Source organism: Cetorhinus maximus, chromosome 2 (genome assembly GCF_964194155.1).
Source record: "Cetorhinus maximus chromosome 2, sCetMax3.hap1.1, whole genome shotgun sequence".
Taxonomy (NCBI): Eukaryota; Metazoa; Chordata; class Chondrichthyes; order Lamniformes; family Cetorhinidae; genus Cetorhinus; species Cetorhinus maximus.
The window spans coordinates 6,684,986-6,704,527 of NC_135880.1; the positions used below are offsets into that span (position 1 = coordinate 6,684,986).

At 49.4% G+C, this 19,542-nt stretch overlaps 1 protein-coding gene across 1 annotated transcript; it reads right to left on the minus strand.

The window, feature by feature from the left end:
* Positions 1-7,701: 7,701 nt before the first annotated feature.
* Positions 7,702-13,669, minus strand: ccl19b (chemokine (C-C motif) ligand 19b). Its single transcript, XM_078560505.1, has 4 exons — positions 13,500-13,669; positions 11,170-11,296; positions 9,613-9,708; positions 7,702-8,557 (listed from the first exon to the last, which is right to left on the minus strand). The coding sequence occupies exons 1-4, from the start codon at positions 13,558-13,560 to the stop codon at positions 8,548-8,550; spliced, it is 294 nt and encodes a 97-aa protein (XP_078416631.1). The 5' UTR covers positions 13,561-13,669; the 3' UTR covers positions 7,702-8,547.
* Between the last annotated feature and the right edge of the window lie 5,873 nt (positions 13,670-19,542).

Here is a 19,542-nt window from a genome sequence, read left to right on the forward strand (position 1 = left end):
GGATGCCAGTGTCCAGTGGCATACCACAGGGATCTGTGCTGGGTCCCCTATTATTTGTCATTTATATAAACGACATAGATGACTATGTGGGGGGTAGGATTAGTAAGTTTGCGAATGACACAAAGATTGGCCAGGTGGTTAACAGTGAGGTTGAGTGTCTTGGGCAACAGGAAGATATAGACGGGATCGTCAAATGGGCAGATAAGTAGTAGTTGGAATTTAACCCTGAAAAGTGTGAGGTGATACACTTTGGAAGGAGTAATTTGACAAGGAAGTATTCAATGAACAGCATGACACTAGGAAGTTCTGAGGAACAAAGGGACCTTGGTGTGTGTGTCCATAGATCTCTGAAGGCAGAGGGGCATGTTAGTGGGGTGGTGAAAAAGGCATATGGGACACTTGCCTTTATCAATCGAGGCTTAGATTACAAAAGTAGGGAGGTCATGTTGGAGTTGTATAGAACCTTGGTGAGGCCACAGCTGGAGTACTGTGTGCAGTTCTGGTCGCCACATTATAGGAAGGATGTGATTGCACTGGAGGGGGTGCAGAGGAGATTCACCAGGATGCTGCCTGGGATGAAACATTTAAGTTATGAAAAGACATTGGATAGACTTGGATTGTTTTCGTTGGAGCAGAGAAGACTGAGGGGGCAACCTGATCGAGGTGTACAAGATTATGAGGGGCATGGACAGGGTGGATAAGGAGCAGCTGCTCCCCTTAGCTGAAGGGTCAGTCACAAGGGGACATAAGTTCAAGGTGAGGGGCAGGAGGTTTAGGGGGGATGTGAGGAAAAACTTTTTTACCCAGAGGCTGGTGACGGTCTGGAATGCACTGCCTGGGAGGGTGGTGGAGTTGGGTTGCCTCACATCCTTTAAAAAGTACCTGGATGAGCACTTGGCACGTCATAACATTCAAAGCTATGGGCCAAGTGCTGGTAAATGGGATTAGGTAGGTAGGTCAGTTGTTTCTCATGTGTCGGGGCAGACCCGATGGGCCGAAGGGCCTTTTCTGCACTGTGTGATTCTATGATTCAAAGGATGGAGCAAAATATGTTGGATGCTTAAAAGGCCAGAATTGGAGGAAAACTGAATTCTTGTAGGGATGCAATATGGAAAACTGCAGAGTATTCCCTAAAATAAAAATACCTGGAAAACCTTAACAGGTCTGGCAGTATCTGCGGAGAGGAACACAGTTAATGTTTTGAGTCCATATGACTCTTCAACAGAACTAAGGACCAAATTGAGGGACGTGCAAGTGAAATGCTGCTTCACTTGAAATGAGTGTTTGGGCCTTTGGACAGTGAGGAGAGGGGAAGTAGAGGGGCAGGTGTTGCACCTTCTGCAGTTGCATGGGAAGGTGCCATGGGAGGGGGTTGAGGTGTAGGGCGGATTGGAGGAGTGGACCAGGATGTCCCTGAGGGAACGATCCCTGTGGAATGCCGCCGGAGGGGGGTGAAGGGAAGATGTGTTTGGTGGTGGCATCATGCTGGAGTTGGCGGAAATGGCGGAGGATGATCCTTTGAATGCGGAGGCTGGTGGGGTGATAAGTGAGGACAAGGGGGACCCTATCATGGTTCCATGAGGGAGAGGAAGGTGTGAGGGCGGATGCGCGGGAGATGGGCTGGACATGGTTGAGGGTCCTGTCAACCACCGTGGGTGGAAAACCTTGGTTAAGGAAGAAGGAAGACATGTCAGAGGAACCGTTTTTGAAGGTAGCGTCATCAGAACAGATGCGATGGAGGCGAAGGAACTGAGAGAATGGGATGGAGTCCTTACAGGAAGCGGGGTGTGAGGAGCTGTAGTCGAGGTAGCTGTGGGAGTTGGTAGGCTTGTAATGGATATTGGTGGACAGTCTATCACCAGAAATTGAGACAGAGAGGTCAAGGAAGGGAAGGGTCAGAGATGGATCATGTGAAAATGATGGAGGGGTGGAAATTGGAAGCAAAATTAATAAATTTTTCCAGGTCCAGATGAGACCATGAAGCAGCACCGAAGTAATCATCGATGTACCGGAGAAAGAGTTGTGGGAGGGGGCCGGAGTAGGGTTGGAACAAGGAATGTTCCACATACCCCATAAAGAGACAGGCATAACTGGGGCCCATGAGGGTACCCATAACCACACCTTTTATTTGGAGAAAGTGAGAGGAGTTTAAGGAGAAATTGTTCAGTGTGAGAACAAGTTCAGCCAGACGGAGGAGAGTAGTGGTGGATGGGGATTGTTGGGGCCTCTGTTCGAGGAAGAAGCGGAGAGCCCTCAGACCATCCCGGTGGGGGATGGAGGTGCAGAGGGATTGGACGTCCATGGTGAAGAGGAGGCGGTTGGGGCCAGGGAACTGGAAATTGTTGATATGATATAGGTGTCAGAGGAATCACGGATGTAGGTGGGAAGGGACTGGACAAGGGGAGAGAGAAGGGAGTCAAGATAGCAAGAAATGAGTTCCATGAGGCAGGAACAGGCTGACACGATTGGTCTGCCGGGACAGTCCTGTTTGTGTTATTCCAGTGAAGCTCAACGCAAACTGGAGGAACAGCACCTCATCTTCAGACTAGGCACTTTACAGCCTGCTGGACTGAATATTGAGTTCAACAATTTTAAATTATGAACTCTCTCCTCCATCCCCACCCCCTTTCCAATCCCCCTTTTTTTCAATAATTTATATAGATTTTTCTTTTCCCACCTATTTCCATTATTTTTAAATGTATTTCCATCCATTGTTTTATCTCTACCTTTTAGCCTATTTCGATCCCTTCCCCCCACCCCACCCCCGCTAGGGCTATCTGTACCTCGCTTGTCCTGCTTTCTACCCTTAATGTCACCAGTGGCACATTCCTTAGATAATATCACCACCTTCAACACCTCTTTGTCCTTTTGTCTATGCTATCTTTTGGTTATTTCCACCTATCACTGGCCCTCTATCCAGCTCTATTTGTCTCCCCCCACCCCCCCTTAAACCAGCTTATAATTCACCTCTTTTCTATTTTTCCTTAGTTCTGTTGGAGAATGATTTAAAAGGTCCCTGGATCTGCATCTGAAGTGCTGTAACCTGCAAGGCTACAGACCAGGTGTTGGAAAGTGGGATTAAAATGAACAGCTAGTTTCTTTTTATTTGGCCGGTGTAGACATGATGGGCTGAATGGCCTCTTTCTGAACTGTAACTTTTCTGTGGTTCACAGCAGAATACCTCAAGTCTGCTATTTGCAATCAATCTGGTTTGAAGAGCCTGGCGACAGGTGGTTGAATCGGGGAGTCATTCTGTGCACATGAGATTAGAGGCCCAACTTTTCCTTGTTCTGCCCTGAGTTTCTTTGGGAACCTCCCAAACAGGGAGAGAGGCGGTTCCGGCTTCACCGTCGCCTCTGACAGTGCAGCTTTCCCCTCAGGATAGCCTGGGAATCTCAGCCCGACTGCTATCCTCTTATCTGGAAATTAGCACTCACCCAAACTGATAGGAATGAAGGACAAAGGCGGCAGGAAGCTTTGGATACAACGAAATCCTTGTGTACTCTCTAGTGCTTTAATGACCTAGCTGTGTGATTTGAGTTTCCACTGGAGTCCATTATCTTACGAGATAATGCCCGTAACTAAAGACAATTCCTCTCAATTTATCTCCCTATCTGATAGCAAAGCAGCAGCACCCGCACCTCTTACAATATCTCCCTTTTTATTACAAAACTCCTTATCTCTCTCTGATAGTTTCAATCCTTTATGGTTTAACCTCTTGTCTCTCCAAAACTGAAAACTTGCATTTTTATAGCACCTCCCAGAGAACCATAGGGTGAAAAAAAGTTTTTCCTCATGTCCCCTCTAATCCTTCTGCCAATCACCTTAAATCATGCCCCCCCTGGTCACTGACCCCTCAGCCAGGAGAAACGACCTGTGTACGCTATCCAGGCCCCTCATAATTTTGTACACCTCAGTTAGGTCACCCCTCAGCCTCACCGGTTCTAAGGAAAACAACCCTAGCCTATCCAATCTTTCCTCATATATTTCAAGCCCTGGCAACATTCTTGTAAATCTCCTCCGCACTGTCTCCACAGCAAATATATCCTTCCTGTAATGTGACCAGAACTGTACACAAAATTCCAGCTGTGGCCTAACCAGCATTTTAAACAGTTCTATTACATCCCTGATTTTGTATTCAATACCTCACCCAATAAAGGAAAGCATTCCAACTGCTTTCTTGACCATCTTGTCCACCTGTCCTGCCACCTTCAAGGACCTGTGGACATGCACTCCAAGGTGTCTCACTTCCTCAAACTCTCTCAGTAACTTCCCGTTTTCTGAGTATTCCCTGGCTTTGTTTGCCCTCTCCAAATGCATTACCTCATTTCTAGATTGAATTTCATTTGCCACTTCTCCGCCCACTCAAACAAACCATTGATATCATTCTGGAGTCGACAGCTATCCTCTTCACTATCAACTACACGGCTAATTTTTGTCATCTGCAGATTTCCCAATCGTGCCTCCCACATTTAAGTCTAAATCATTAATAGATACAACAAACAGTAAGGGCCCCAACACTGAGCCCTGTTGAACACCACTGGAAACTGTTTTCCATTCGCAAAAACATCCATCAATCATTGCCCTTCCATAACCTCAGATGCCCAAAGCACTTTACAGCCAATGAAACACTTTTGAGGTGCAGCCACTGTAATAATTTAGGAAATGCAGCAGTCAATTGGGGCACAGCAAGCTCCCATGAACAGCAATGAGATAATGATCAGGTAATCTATTCTTTATTGATAAAAGCAAAAAACTGCATATGCTGGAAATCCAAAACAAAAATAAAAATAACTGGAAAAACTCAGCAGGTCTGACAGCATCTGCGGAGAGGAACACAGTTAACGTTTCGAGTCCGTATGACTCTTCAACAGAACTAAGTAAAAATAGCAAAGAGGTGAAATATAAGCTGGCTTAAGGGGGGAGGGGGTGGGACAGGTAGAGCTGGATAGAGGGCCAGTGATAGGTGGGGATAAACAAAAGATGTCATAGACAAAAGGACAAAGAGGTGTTGAAGGTGGTGATATTATCTAAGGAATGTGCTAATTAAGGGTAGAAAGCAGGACGAGCAAGGTACAGATAGTCCTAGTGGGGGTGGGGTGGGGTGAAGGGATCAAAATAGGCTAAAAGGTAGAGATAAAACAATGGATAGAAATACATTTAAAAATAATGGAAATAGGTGGGAAGAGAAAAATCTATATAAATTAGAAAAAAAAAGGGGGGGGATTGGAAAGGGGTTGAGGATGGAGGGGATAGTTCATGATCTAAAATTGTTGAACTCAATATTCAGTCCGGAAGGCTGTAAAGTGCCTAGTCGGAAGATGAGGTGCTGTTCCTCCAGTTTGCGTTGAGCTTCACTAGAACAATGCAGCAAGCCAAGGACGGACATGTGGGCATGAGAGCAGGGTGGAGTGTTGAAATGGCAAGCGACAGGGAGGTCTGGGTCATGCTTGCAGACAGACCGAAGGTGTTCTGCAAAGCGGTCACCCAGTCTGCGTTTGGTCTCTCCAATGTAGAGGAAACCGCATTGGGAGCAGCGAATGCAGTAGACTAAATTGAGGGACATGCAAGTGAAATGCTGCTTCACTTGAAAGGAGTGTTTGGGCCCTTGGACGGTGAGGAGAGGGGAAGTAAAGGGGCAGGTGTTGTACCTTCTGCAGTTGCATGGGAAGGTGCCGTGGGAGGAGGTTGAGGAGTAGGGGGTGATGGAGGAGTGGACCAGGGTGTCCCGGAGGGAACGATCCCTGCGGAATGCCGCCGGGGGGGGTGAAGGGAAGATGTGTTTGGTGGTGGCATCATGCTGGAGTTGGCGGAAATGGCGGAGGATGATCCTTTGAATGCAGAGGCTGGTGGGGTGATAAGTGAGGACAAGGGGGACCCTATCTTGTTTCTGAGGGGGAGGAGAAGGCGTGAGGGTGGACCTCTCCCTCCGTGACACCCTGGTCCACTCCTCCATCACCCCTTACTCTTCAACCCCCTCCTACGGCACCTCCCCATGCAAACGCAGAATATGGAACACCTGCCCCTTTACTTCCTCTCTCCTCACCGTCCAAGGGTCCAAACACTCCTTTCAAGTGAAGCAGCATTTCACTTGCATTTCCCCTAACTTAGTCTACTGCATTCGTTGCTCCCAATGTGGTCTCCTCTACATTGGAGAGACCAAACGCAGACTGGGTGACCGCTTTGCAGAACACCATCGGTCTGTCCAAAAGCATTACCCAGACCTCCCTGTCGCTTGCCATTTCAACACTCCACCCTGCTCTCATGCCCACATGTCTGTCCTTGGCTTGCTGCATTGTTCCAGTGAAGCTCAACGCAAACTGGAGGAACAGAACCTCATCTTCCGACTAGGCACTTTACAGCCTTCCGGACTGAAGATTGAGTTCAACAATTTTAGATCTTGAACTCCCTCCTCCATCCCCATCCCCTTTCCGTTTCTTCCCCCTCCCTTTTGTTTTTTCCAATAATTTATATAGATTTTTCTTTTCCCACCTATTTTCATTATTTTTAAATGTATTTCCACCCATCGTTTATTTCACCCCACCCCCACTAGAGCTACCTTGCTTGTCCTGCTCTCCACTCTTAATTAGCACATTCTTTTAGATAATATCACCACCTTCAATACCTCTTTGTCCTTTTGCCTGTGACATCTTTTGGTTATCTCCTCCTATCACTGCTTGCTTGTCCCAACAAACCCCTCCCCACCTTAAACCAGCTTATATTTCACCCCTTTCCTATTTTTACTTAGTTCTGTTGAGGGTCACGAGGACTCGAAACGTCAACTCTTTTCTTCTCCGCCGATGCTGCCAGACCTGCTGAGTTTTTTCCAGGTATTTCTGTTTCTGTTTTGGATTTCCAGCATCCGCAGTTTTTTGGTTTTTCAGTTTCTAAACCCCTGGGTAATCGGAGCGGTGTGAAATGCCGAGAAAGAGAGATCTTGCATTTATATCTTGTTTTCCATAATCTAGTGCAGCAAATGAAGATTATTTTTGATGTGTTGTCACTGTTGTAATATAGAAAGCCAGTCGAGCAATTTCTGCACAGCCAGCTCCCATACGTGCTAATAACCAGATAACCTGCTGGAGGCTGAGGGATAGATATTGTTCAGGGCACCGGGGAGAACTCCCCTGCTCTTTTTCCCATCGTGGCATATCGAACCTTTGATGTGTATCTGAGAAGGGAAATGAGGAACAAAAACAAAAATACCAGGAAAAACTCAGCAGGTCCGACAGCATCTGAGGAGAGGAACACAGTTAACGTTTCGAGTCCGTATGAAACCTTAACTCTGTATCCCTCTCCGCAGACGCTGTCAGACCTGCTGAGCTTTTCCAGCTGTTTTTGTTTTTGTTTCGGATTTCCAGCATCTGCAGTATTTTGCTTTTGTCTAAGGGAAATGGGGCCTTGGGTTAACACCTCTGACTGTGCAGCACTCATTCAGCAGCTCCCTGGAGGCTTCAGCCTGGATTTTGAGCTCGTGCTTCTGGAGTGGGTCAGTGAACCCACAACCTTCTGGCTCAGATGTTAGTGTCCCACGGCTGAGACGTGGAGATCCAACCTGAGGAAAGTGGTAATAACACTGCCGTGCAAACATCATGCTCCCTTTCTCTAACCTCTCTCTAATCTCTTCACCCTGGGAGATTCAGCACGACATCTCAATGAGGAACAACTCTCACCTTTTAAAAAGACAACAGCATATCCATATCAGGATGTAAGAAAATAGATTTAATCTGAGACCATTTGACATGAAGAAATCTGAGATTTTATTCCATCAACAGAATCTTTACAGATAATTGAACGAGAGGATGTGCATCACTTGATAAATATTGCACCGCAATAAATGAAAAAGATTTGAATATGAAAACTCCATTGAGCTTTGTGGCCATTTCCACCCACACCCCACCCTCGCATGGACTCCCACTCGTTTTAACTTTGCCCCTGGAGGCTACATTTTACCCAGAGGGTGGTGATGGTCTGGAATGCGCTGCCTGGGAGGGTGGTGGAGGCGGGTTGCCTCACATCCTTTTAAAAAGTACCTGGATGAGCACTTGGCACGTCATAACGTTCAAGGCTATGGGCCAAGTGCTGGTAAATGGGATTAGGTAGGTAGGTCAGGTGTTTCTCACGTGTCGGTGCAGACTCGATGGGCCGAAGGGCCTCTTCTGCACTGTGAGATTCTGTGATTCTGTGAGAATGAGAGCAAAGTTCCCTCCCCACCACATTGCAGCCAATTCCAGCATAGCGAAGTTAGATTTCCCATTCCCCTCATCAGTTACCCTATGTGGCCTCTGAAAGCAGTGATCCAGGATGTAATAACGATGAAGTAATGCACATCCTCTGACATTGGGACTGAATTTACCATTACAAGCGGATCAAAGCTACATTTATTGCCCGGAAATATGTTCACATTAGTTGGGATCGTCTGACAGAATTTGTCATAAAACAAAGGAGGCTTCAGCTGAAAGATGCTGTGGACTACACACCATCCAAGTAGGGAGTTGTGGCACTTCTACAGTCTCTCACTTCTTCCTTGATCGTCCTTGCTTGACATTACTGCCCACTGGAGAAAGAAGTAAAGGGAAAAGATTAGGAACAAAAATATTTTCCTTTAACTTCATCTAAACATAGGAGTTATAGAAAACGCAAATGAGTAAATGGCATTAGTCATGGCTATTTAGGGTTTGGTAGGCATATGGTTATGGAATGGATTCTTATGAGTTCAAATTCCACAAAAGCTATGAAACAGCATTGGTTAAATAAAGTCTAAAACTCCCTCTACACTGTCCCCATCAAACACTCCCAGGACAGGTACAGCACGGGGTTAGATACAGAGTAAAGCTCTCTCTACACTGTCCCCATCAAACACTCCCAGGACAGGTACAGCATGGGGTTAGATACAGAGTAAAGCTCCCTCTACACTGTCCCCATCAAACACACCCAGGGCAGGTACAGCACGGGGTTAGATACAGAGTAAAGCTCCCTCTACACCGTCCCCATCAAACACTCCCAGGACAGATACAGCATGGGGTTAGATACAGAGTAAAGCTCCCTCTACACTGTCCCCATCAAACACTCCCAGGACAGGTACAGCACGGGGTTAGATACAGAGTAAAGCTCCCTCTACACCGTCCCCATCAAACACCCCCAGGACAGATACAGCACGGGGTTAGATACAGAGTAAAGCTCCCTCTACACTGTCCCCATCAAACACTCCCAGGACAGGTACAGCACGGGGTTAGATACAGAGTAAAGCTCCCTCTACACTCTCCCCATCAAACACTCCCAGGACAGGTACAGCACGGGGTTAGATACAGAGTAAAGCTCCCTCTACACTGTCCCATCAAACACTCCTAGGACAGGTATAGCACGGGGTTAGATACAGAGTAAAGCTCCCTCTACACCGTCCCCATCAAACACTCCCAGGACCGGTACAACACGGGGTTCGATACAAAGATAAAGGTCTGTATGAAATCACATGTTAAGCTCTAACCCAAAGCTTCGAGGCAACATGCAGCATTATGGAGAATTCTTACAAGTCCCTTGAGCAGGAATCGTATATTGAGGAAGCCCCTATTGGTGTGATTAGAAGCTGAAAACAAGTTATATTCTGCTTACTGCAACTGCTTGAGTCTCTGACATCTCTTCAGTAATTTCTTCACCCATCGGGGGCCCTGTGGAGCACATAATTTCCTGTTTCTCACTGTGATGAATCTGCAAAACAAGGTCCCATTTAACATTGGCAATCACACAACGAGGGGTCCCCACTCTTAACTTCCAGTTAGTCACTCTGTCCATACAGGACTCTCTGTAAATTTCCATTTCCCATTCAGTTGCCCATTTCAAGGCCAAAGCTGCCGTTTAGAGGGGTTGGGAGTGGGGAGGGGGGGGGGGTGGGGGGGGTGGGGGGGGGGTTGGGTGTGGGGGGGTTGGTTAGGTGTTGGGGGAGTGTTGGGGAGGGGGTTGGGTGTTGGGGGAGGTGCAGTGATGGGGTGGGTGTTGGGGGGGTTTGGGTGTTGGGGTGTTGGGGAGGGGGTTGGGTGTTGGGGGAGGTGCAGTGATGGGGGGGGTGTTGGGGTGTTGGGGAGGAGGTTGGGTGTTGGGGGGGTGTTGGGGAGGGGGTTGGGTGTTGGGGAGGGGGTTGGGTGTTGGGGGAGGTGCAGTGATGGGGGGGGTGTTGGGGTGTTGGGGAGGAGGTTGGGTGTTGGGGGGGTGTTGGGGAGGGGGTTGGGTGTTGGGGAGGGGGTTGGGTGTTGGGGTGTTGGGGAGGGGGTTGGGGAGGGGTTTGGGTGTTGCGGTGTTGGGGTATTGGGGAGGGGTTTGGGTGTTGGGGGAGGTGCAGTGATGGGGGGGTGTTGGGTGTTGGGGGAGGTACAGTGATGGGGGGCGTTTGGGAGGGGGTTGGGGAGGGGGTTGGGTGTTGGGGTGTTGTGGGGGGTGTTGGGGAGGAGGTTGGGTGTTGTGGAGGGGGTTGGGTGTTGGGGAGGGGGTTGGGTGTTGGGGTGTTGTGGGGGGTGTTGGGGAGGGGGTTGGGGAGGGTGTTGGGTGTTGGGGAGGGTGTTGGGTGATGGGGTGTTGGGGGGGGTGTTGGGGAGGGGGTTGGGTGTTGGGGGAGGTGCAGTGATGGGGGGGAGGTTGCGGAGCGTCGCAATCGGCCATGGGGCCAAAATCAGGTGGGGTGTTGGGGCAAGAAAAGCCAGACGGGTTTTTCACTCCCAGTCACCTTCTCTTTACCCCCATTGATAGGGTTCGTGCACAAAGTGTGATCCCAGTTGGTTACCGCGGTGATGGTAGGTGTGGATTGGAGTGCGTGTCCTGACTGTCCCACTGCTCTGTCCACCCCCACCCCCACCCCCACCCCCACCCCTCTCTCCGGTGACTATGCTGCCCACCTGGGCAGACCCTGAGGGTCACTCTTCATGCCTGTGACAGCTGGGGTGGAGAATAGGCTGTCGTGGCTTATAGTTGCTGAAAGGCTACAAAGGGGTGTGGGCAGAGTCCCAGGGGTTGAGCCTAACATCAGTCAGAAGTTGCGGGGGAGGTGATCGCAGGGGGACATATCTACGTTGAGGTGGCTAATTGGTCTCCGTGAGGGGGAGGGGGTAAGGGTGTGGGGTCTGGTTTGTGGGGGTTGCTGAGCTGGGTTAGACGAAGCACAGAATCCGGCCTACTTACACCACTGCAGGAATGCGACAGCCCAGCGAAGCATCCTGCACCTTGCAGCCTGCCACGATGCGTTTGGGAATCTCATTGTGACTGACATTCAGACAACAGTCCACAGCCCCATCATCTCCTCCGCTCCCTAAACAGAAGGAGAGAAAAGACGTCATTGGCTACACATAGAACCACAGAAAAGTCACAGCACAGAAAGAGGCCCTTCAGCCCATCGTCTCTGCCCTGGCTGAAAAGGAAAAAAAAACCTAGCCGCCCACTCTAGACCCGTCTACCAGCACCTGGTCTGTAGCCTCGCAGGTTACAGCACTTCAGGCCCCGATCCGGGTACCTTGTAAAGTCTGGTGAGGGTGAGATCCCTGGCCTCCAGGTGGCTCAGAGGACCTCCTCTCTCTCATCCTCAACCTCTGCTGGAAATATGTCATAGAGTCATTGTGGCACAGGAGGAGGCCATTTGCCCATGGACTCCCTGCCACATGATATCAGTCATTTATAAAGGCTGACATTTATAACTCATCTTTAATTGCCCCGACATGCAGGTAGGTGCTGGCCTACCCTTGTCTTGAGCCATTGGTAGTGGGTTTGATGCAGTGGAGGCAGTTAAGAGTTGACCACTGTAGGTTGGTACTGAAGTCACATAGAGGTGTGGCCGGGTAAAAGTCTGCCCTTCAGTGACTCCAGTGTCACAGTATAGACCATAACGTGGTGGACTCTTAACTGCCCTCTGAAGCAAGCCCCTCAGCTGTGACAATCGAGCAAACCAAGAAGGCAGCCCAGTGACGCCTGCTCAGGGGATAGGGCAATAAATGCCAACCGGTCTTGCCAGCAACACTCATGAAATGAATGAAATGAAGAGATGATACCAAGTCACAGGGCAGTTAATCGAACCGCTCGCAGACCATATGCTGGCACAGCTGGACAAGAGGAAACCTTGTGGGGGGGACACGGACCATGTTAAAACTGTTAATCCTTTAACCGTTTCCATCACCAGTTTAAGCCGATTTCACTCGGACTGACAGTTCTGGGGTGGGGAGGGATGAGGGCCTACAGTTAGCCTCAGTGCCTGGAGGCTGGGAGCTTGTTTTAAAAGTAATCTGCACAGCTTCACACTCCTGATCTAGTGAGAAGTCCAGGTGTGGACAAGACTGTGGATGAGAACAGGTAGGAGCTTGGGTATGATGCCATTACAGTCGAATAGCCAGGATGCTCACCGGGTGCCCGTGTGAAGGGCGATCACTGGATTGGATAGTGAGCGGACCCTGATGGGGAATTGTACCCCCGTAAGGGCTCAGTGTTGTCCATAGGGATTAAACGCTGAACTGAGGCGGTCAGGTAGAGGGCAAGGAAGTAGATTTTTCATTTACCTCATGGGTACCATTGCGGATTGACGGATGGTTCTAGAAAGCTACACGATAAACTCACACGGTCTTAATAATGGACAGTAGATATGAAACACCAGATTGCCACCCGGGTACCTGTGAAATTCTGACCCTCCCTCTCCACTCCTCCAAGGGCAGACTGGACTCCCTGACGCTGGGTGGGAAACCTGCTGGGGAGAAGTGCGAACCTGTGAGGGAGGCTGCCCAATACTCTACCCTGTCCGTCAGTGGCCATTCTCACCTCACAGTTGGAAAATTGTGAGTTCAAGCCCTCACTCTGGATAGTCAAGCACAGAATGTAGGCTGACGCTCCAGAGCAGTACTGAGGGAGTGCTGCACTGTCGGAGGTGCCGTCTTTTGGATGAGATTTTAAAGTGAAGTCCTGTCAGGTGGACATAAAAGACCTCAAGGCTGCTAATCGAGGAAGAGCAGGGGAGTGCTCCTTGATGTGCGGGGAAATATTCACCCCTTAAGATCAATATTACTAAAAACAGATTCTCTAGCCGTTATCACATTGCTAATGTTTGTGGGAGCTTGCTGTGCGCAAATTGGCTGCTGTTTTCCTACATTAACGACAGTGACTACACTCCCAAAAGCATTTCAATGGCTGTAAAGTGCTTCGGGACATCCTGAGGCTGTGAAAGGCGCTATAGAAATGCAAGACTTATCTATCTTTGAAAGGACGCGATCACCTGGGACTAGCCTGGATTCCAGGAGGGAAGTGTTGCCTTGAATTCTCGTGGCGCCTTTGAACATGGAAAAACTCCCCAAAGCCGATTCAAGGATAGAATATTCAGAAAGGGAAAAAAACCTTGCCTTATCTTCTCCCCTTTTCGTGTCGCTCCCAACCACCCCCGCCCCCAACCCCAACCCCTCACCCCGACTAAGGTGCCAAACGGATTCGCCGGGGTGCCCTTGAGGTTTCCCGCTTCCGCCAGCGAGCGGTTCCCTTACCTGTGCAGGAGTGACAAGCGATGGCGAGGAGCAGGATAGCGACCTTGACGTGGAGGCTCATGGTGGCAATCTTTGGGTAGAAGCAGTCACGAGAGGCAGGCAAGCTAGGGTCCGACGGAGAGGAGTCAACTCCTGGGACTCTCAGGCTTTCACCAGAGGCTGAGTGGCTCTGCCTGTTACAGATGCTGCTGCCTCTATATATACGCAGCCTGCCAGAGTTTCACTATGATTTTAACTGTTGACTGACTATGTGGGGCTTTTTTTCATCTCCAAAGTTTGAATAATTAGATCTAATTGTTTTTTTGCTGAATTTTTTCATTCTTTCATGATGTGGGTGTTGCTGACAGGGGCCAGCATTTATTGCCCATCCCCTAACTGCCCGGCTTGACGAGGGCATTTCCAAGCCCTTGCTTAGGAACACAGGAAATATGGAGCAGGAACAGGCCCTTCAGCCCCTCGAGCTATCTCCACCATTTAACTAGTTCTTGGCTGATCTTCTACCTCAATGCCTTCTCCCCCCACACTATCCCCGTACCCCTTAATGTCATTGGTATCTAGAAATCTATCTGCCTCTGCTTCGAACACGCTCACTGCCCGAGCCTCCACGGCCCTCTGGGGTAGAGAACTCCAATGGCAGCGGCCCTGGAGTCACGTGTAGGCCAGACCGGGTGAGGATGGCAGATTGCCTTCGCTAACGGGCATTACTGAACCAGATGGGTTTTTTTTTTACAACAATCGATGACAGTTTCATGGTCACCGTTACTGAGATTTGAACCCTTGACCCCCCAGAGCATTAGGGTTGCACCTCTGAGTTACCAGCCTCGTGGCATTACCCACTGTGCCGCCGTCTCCCCTATCGGGCGAGGCGGTCGGTAGGTGGGGAGGCCGGGTCATCAACGGGCTATGTGACTGTGGTGCCCGTCACTGCTGTCCGCCAACCCCCAGTCCTCGCTCCCTATCCACCTTCCGGCACAGTGGGCAGCAGCGAGCAATCAGGAACGGGGTTGCGCGTGGAATTTTCCTCTCCCTATCCACCGGGGGCAACCTCTGCGGGATCTTGCACAGGCCCCGGCTGACCACTGCTAACAGAGCACAGCCATGCCTGTGTGAGCCAGAATGCTCGCTGGTTAAACTCACTGAACGGCGCAAAGCGCCAACCATTCCAACCTGCTCACCACGCTTCACTGCGGTAACGGTTAAGGCCAAAGCTGCCCTTGCGATTCTCACACAAGTAAGCGCAGACCTTCCTTGTCTGTGGGACCTTACCATAAACTACAATTCTGCCACATGCTTACCACAGCAACCACACGTTCCAGTTGTTAATCCTGCTGACTGGGGAGAACGCCGAGCTGTTCAGGTGCCAGCTATGGTTGGCAGCCTTGTCCCTAATCAGAAGCCTGTGGGTTTCAGCTGCAAGCTGGAGGATAAAATACCTGAGCCCCCGGGCTGGAGGGAGATTGTACAGCGGGGTTCCCAGGGGTTGCTGTTCAGGCCACCGCTCTCCTTGAGACCCCCGTGTATATTAACGAGCCCGACTTGGCTGCACAGGGGCACAATTTCAAAACGTGCGGATGACGTGGAACTTGGGGGTATTGTAAGCTGTGAGAAGGATAGTGATAAACTTCACGGGGTGATAGATGGAGCGACGGAATGGGTGGACATGTAGCAGATGGTCTTTAATACAGAGAAGTGTGAAATGATTCATTTTGGTTGGAAGAACATAAAATAAAGGGTGCAAACCTAAAGGGGGGTGGGGAGAGAGTGCGAGGAGCAGAGGGGACCTGGGTGTATGTGTGCATAAGTCATTGAAGGTAGCAGGACAGATGGAGAGAGTGGTCAATGAAGCATGTAGTGTGGTGAGCTTTATTAACAGGGACATGGAGTACAAGAGCAAGGAGGTTATGGTGCACCTTTATAAAACACTGGTGTGGCCTCAACTGGAGTATTCTGGTCACTGCACTTTGGAAAAGATGTGAAGGGGATACAGGAAAGATCGACAGGAATGGTTCCAGGGACGAGGAACTTCAGCTGCGTAGATAGATTGGAGAAGTTGAGGCTGTTCTCTTTGGAGAAGAGAAGGTCGAGAGGAGATTTGACGGAGATGTTCAAAATCATGAGGGGATAGGGAGAATCTGTTCCCATTGGTGGAAGGATCGAGAACGAGAGGCAGCCGATTTAAAGCAATTGGCAAAAGAGGCAGAGATGACATGAGGGAGAGCTTTTCCACACAGCCAGTGGCCAGGGTCTGGAACGCACTGCCTGAGAGTGTGGTGTGTGGGCAGGGTCCATCGAATCATTGAATAGGGAATTTGATAACTATCAGGAAGGAAGTGTGTGGGGCTCCAGAGACAAGGCAGGGCAGTGGGACCAGATGAGTTACTCCCTGCAGGGAGCCAGCACTGACACGATGGGCTGAATGGCCCCCTTCTGTGCTGTGACCATTCTACGATTCTCCTGATATCCCGGCCAACATGGCAGCGTGACTAGGGTAGTCAATAAAAACGCAGATTACCTAGTCATGATTTCGCTGTTGTTTGTGGGAGCTTGTCATGTGAATTCTGAACGCTGCATTTCCTACTGCAGATCAGTGACTTCATTTTAAAGGTAGGTCATTATCTGTGAGAGTTTCAGTATATCCTGAGGCTGTGAAAATTGCTGTAGAAATGCAAAGAATCCATTGCCTGCAGACCCCCCCGGCCACTCTTGCTGGTGAGAAAGACGCTGTCCCTTTAAGAGTTCCTTCCTCTTGTTGTTAATTTTGCTGAGCCCAGAGGGGATTTCTTTCCAAAAGAGACAGTGCTGATCTTTGCGGAGTGTGAGTTGCAAAGAACAAGCCTAGGTTAACGCTCACAGTGCAGTACTCAGGGAATGCTGCATTGTCAGGGTGCTGTCTTTAGAATGAGACATGAAACTGAGGCCCCGTCTGCCCTCCCTGATGGATGTGAGGCATCCCACAGTCAGTATTTCAGGAAAGACTGGAGAGGCCTGGTCTTCACCGCTAAAACATGTTATCTGGTCATGATCACATTGCTTCTTGTGGGATCTTGCTGTGTATAAATTGGCTGCTGTGATTCCTACATTACAACAGGCGTCACATTTCAAAAAAATATTTCTTTGGTTGCAAAATCACTTTGGGTTGTTCCACCCGCTCTCCCCCCCAACCTCCCCCCCTGCTCTACACCAGCACCCCCGCTCTCCACCCCCACCCCCCGTCCCCTGCTCTCCACTATCCCCCCTGCTCTCCACCTCCACCACACCCACCCACCACCCTCCCATACTACCCTCTCCATACCTCAACCCACCCAACCTACTCCAAACCACCTCACCCCATTCGAACATACATACAAGCATGTTTCTACGTTCCTAACATATGAACTAGAAGCAGGATTAGGCCACTCGGCCCCTCAAGCCTGCCCCTCCATTCAATATCCTGGCTGAGCTGATTGTAACCTCCTGCCTAACCCCCCCCCCAGTATCCTTTCGCCCCCTTGTCAATCAAGAATCTCTCCACCTCTGCCTTCAAAATATTCAAAGACTCTGCTTCCCCTGCCTTTTCAGGAAGAGGGGTCCAAAGACCCTCAGAGTGAAAAAAAAAATTACTCCTCATCTCTGTCTAAGATGGTCGACCCCTTATTTTTAAACAATGATCCAGCCCCTGGGATTTGACCTTTGATCCTCCGATCTCTGTGTTGCTATCTTTATTTGTTAAATAAGATCACAGCTGGCCCAGTGTTTAGTTGAAGTAACAGCCAAGTGAAGTTTCGACACCATTATCTAATATAAAGCCATCAATCATTAACAACTAAAGAGGCCCCTTTCAACAATATGTGGAAATTGTTTTTGGAACGTTATATATATATATTTATAGAGTTGACGTGCCGGAATTTGTTTTAACTTGTTAGCTTTACTTTATTTTGGGATTAATAAACTGAGGCGAAGACTGTGAAGGCATCCAATCTAAACGGGGGGGGGAACTACTCTGCAAACTCCCTCAGGAGCTCAATTTAAACCTCTCATTCCAATCCCTCCATGGCCTCGTCCCTCCCCATCTCTGTAACCTCCTCCGGCCTCCACAATCCACTGAGATATCCGGGCTCCTCTGATTCTCGCCTCTCGGGCACCCCTGATTTTAACCACTCCACGACTGGCGGCTGCCCCTTCAGCTGCCTGGGCTGCGCGATGTAGAATTCTGTCCCCGCGGAGCCTGCCCCTGGGGTTTTTTATAATAAACTGGTCCTTTCAGGTGCTCACCCCATACGACAACAATGAGAATTCACCCCATATCACTAAAATAGGAGAATATACTCTTTATAACTAAACTCCACAGAGTTTATTTACTTATTTAGCTGGTCAGACCCGCACTGCATTAAAATACCTTAAAAAACTCAGCAGGTCTGGCAGCATCTGCGGAGAGGAACACAGTTAACGTTTCGAGTCCATATGACTCTTCAACAGAACTAAGTAAAAATAGAAGAGAGGTGAAATATAAGCTAGTTTAAGGGGGGGTGGGACAAGTAGAGCTGGATAGAGGGCCAGTGATTGGTGGAGATAACCAAAAGATGTCACAGACAAAAGAACAAAGAGGTGTTGAAGGTGGTGATATTATCTAAGGAATGTGCTAATTAAGGGTAGAAAGCAGGACAAGCAAGATACAGATAGCCCTAGTGGGGGTGGGGTGGGGTGAAGGAATCGAAATAGGCTAAAAGGTAGAGATAGAACAATGGATGCAAATACATTTAAAAATAATGGAAATAGGTGGGAAAAGAAAAATCTATATAAATTATTGGGAAAAAAAGGGGGTGGGGATGGAGGAAAGAGTTCATGATCTAAAATTGTTGAACTCGATATTCAGTCCGGAAGGCTGTAAAGTGCCTAGTCGGAAGATGAGGTTCTGTTCCTCCAGTTTGCGTTGAGCTTCACTGGAACAATGCAGCAGGCCAAGGATGGACATGTGGGCAAGAGAGCAGGGTGGAGTGTGAAATGGCAAGTGACAGGGAGGTCTGGGTAATGCTTGCGGACAGACCAAAGGCGTTCTGCAAAGCGGTCACCCAGTCTGCGTTTGGTCTCTCCAATGTAGAGGAGACCGCACTGGGAGCAATGAATGCAGTAGACTAAATTGAGGGAAGTGCAAGTGAAAATCTGCTTCACTTGAAAGGAGTGTTTGGGCCCTTGGACGGTGAGGAGAGGGGAAGCAAAGGGGCAGGTGTTGCACCTTCTGTGGTTGCATGGGAAGGTGTCGTGGGAGGGGGTTGAGGTGTAGGGGGTGATGGAGGAGTGGACCAGGGCGTCCCAGAGGGAACGATCCCTGCGGAATGCCGCCAGGGGAGGTGAGGGGAAGATGTGTTTGATAGTGGCATCATGCTGGAGTTGGCGGAAATGGCGGAGGATGATCCTTTGAATGCGAAGGCTGGTGGGGTGATAAGTGAGGACAAGGGGGACCCTATCATGTTTCTGGGAGGGAGAAGAAGGTGTGAGGGCGGATGCGAGGGAGATGGGCCGGACATGGTTGAGGGCCCTGTCAACCACCGTGGGTGGAAAACCTTGGTTAAGGAAGAAGGAAGACATGTCAGACGAACTATTTTGGAAAGTTGCATCATCAGAACAGATGCGACGGAGGCGAAGGAACTGAGAGAATGGGATGAAATCCTTACAGGAAGCGGGGTGTGAGGAGCTGTAGTTGAGGTAGCTGTGGGAGTCTGTAGGCTTGTAATGAATATTGGTGGACAGTCTATCACCAGAAATTGAGACAGAGAGGTCAAGGAAGGGAAGGGAAGTGTCAGAGATGAACCATGTGAAAATGATGGAGGGGTGGAAATTGGAAGCAAAATTAATAAATTTTTCCAGGTCCAGACGAGAGCACGAAGCAGCACCGAAGTAATCATCGATGTACTGGAGAAAGAGTTGTGGGAGGGGGCCGGAGTAGGACTGGATCAAGGAATGTTCCACATACCCCATAAAGAGACAGGCATAACTGGGGCCCATGCGGGTACCCATAGCCACACCTTTTATTTGGAGGAAGTGAGAGGAGTTTAAGGAGAAATTG

Bases quoted from the DNA above. Each gene is read 5' to 3' on its own strand.
- ccl19b (XM_078560505.1), bottom strand. From the start codon at position 13,560: ATGAGCCTCCACGTCAAGGTCGCTATCCTGCTCCTCGCCATCGCTTGT. The intron at 11,297-13,499 runs GTAAGGGAACCG...CCTTCTGTTTAG, and splicing joins CGCTTGTCACTCCTGCACAG to GGAGCGGAGGAGATGATGGG. The intron at 9,709-11,169 runs GTAAGTAGGCCG...CTTGTTTTGCAG, and splicing joins TGTCGCATTCCTGCAGTGGT to ATTCATCACAGTGAGAAACA.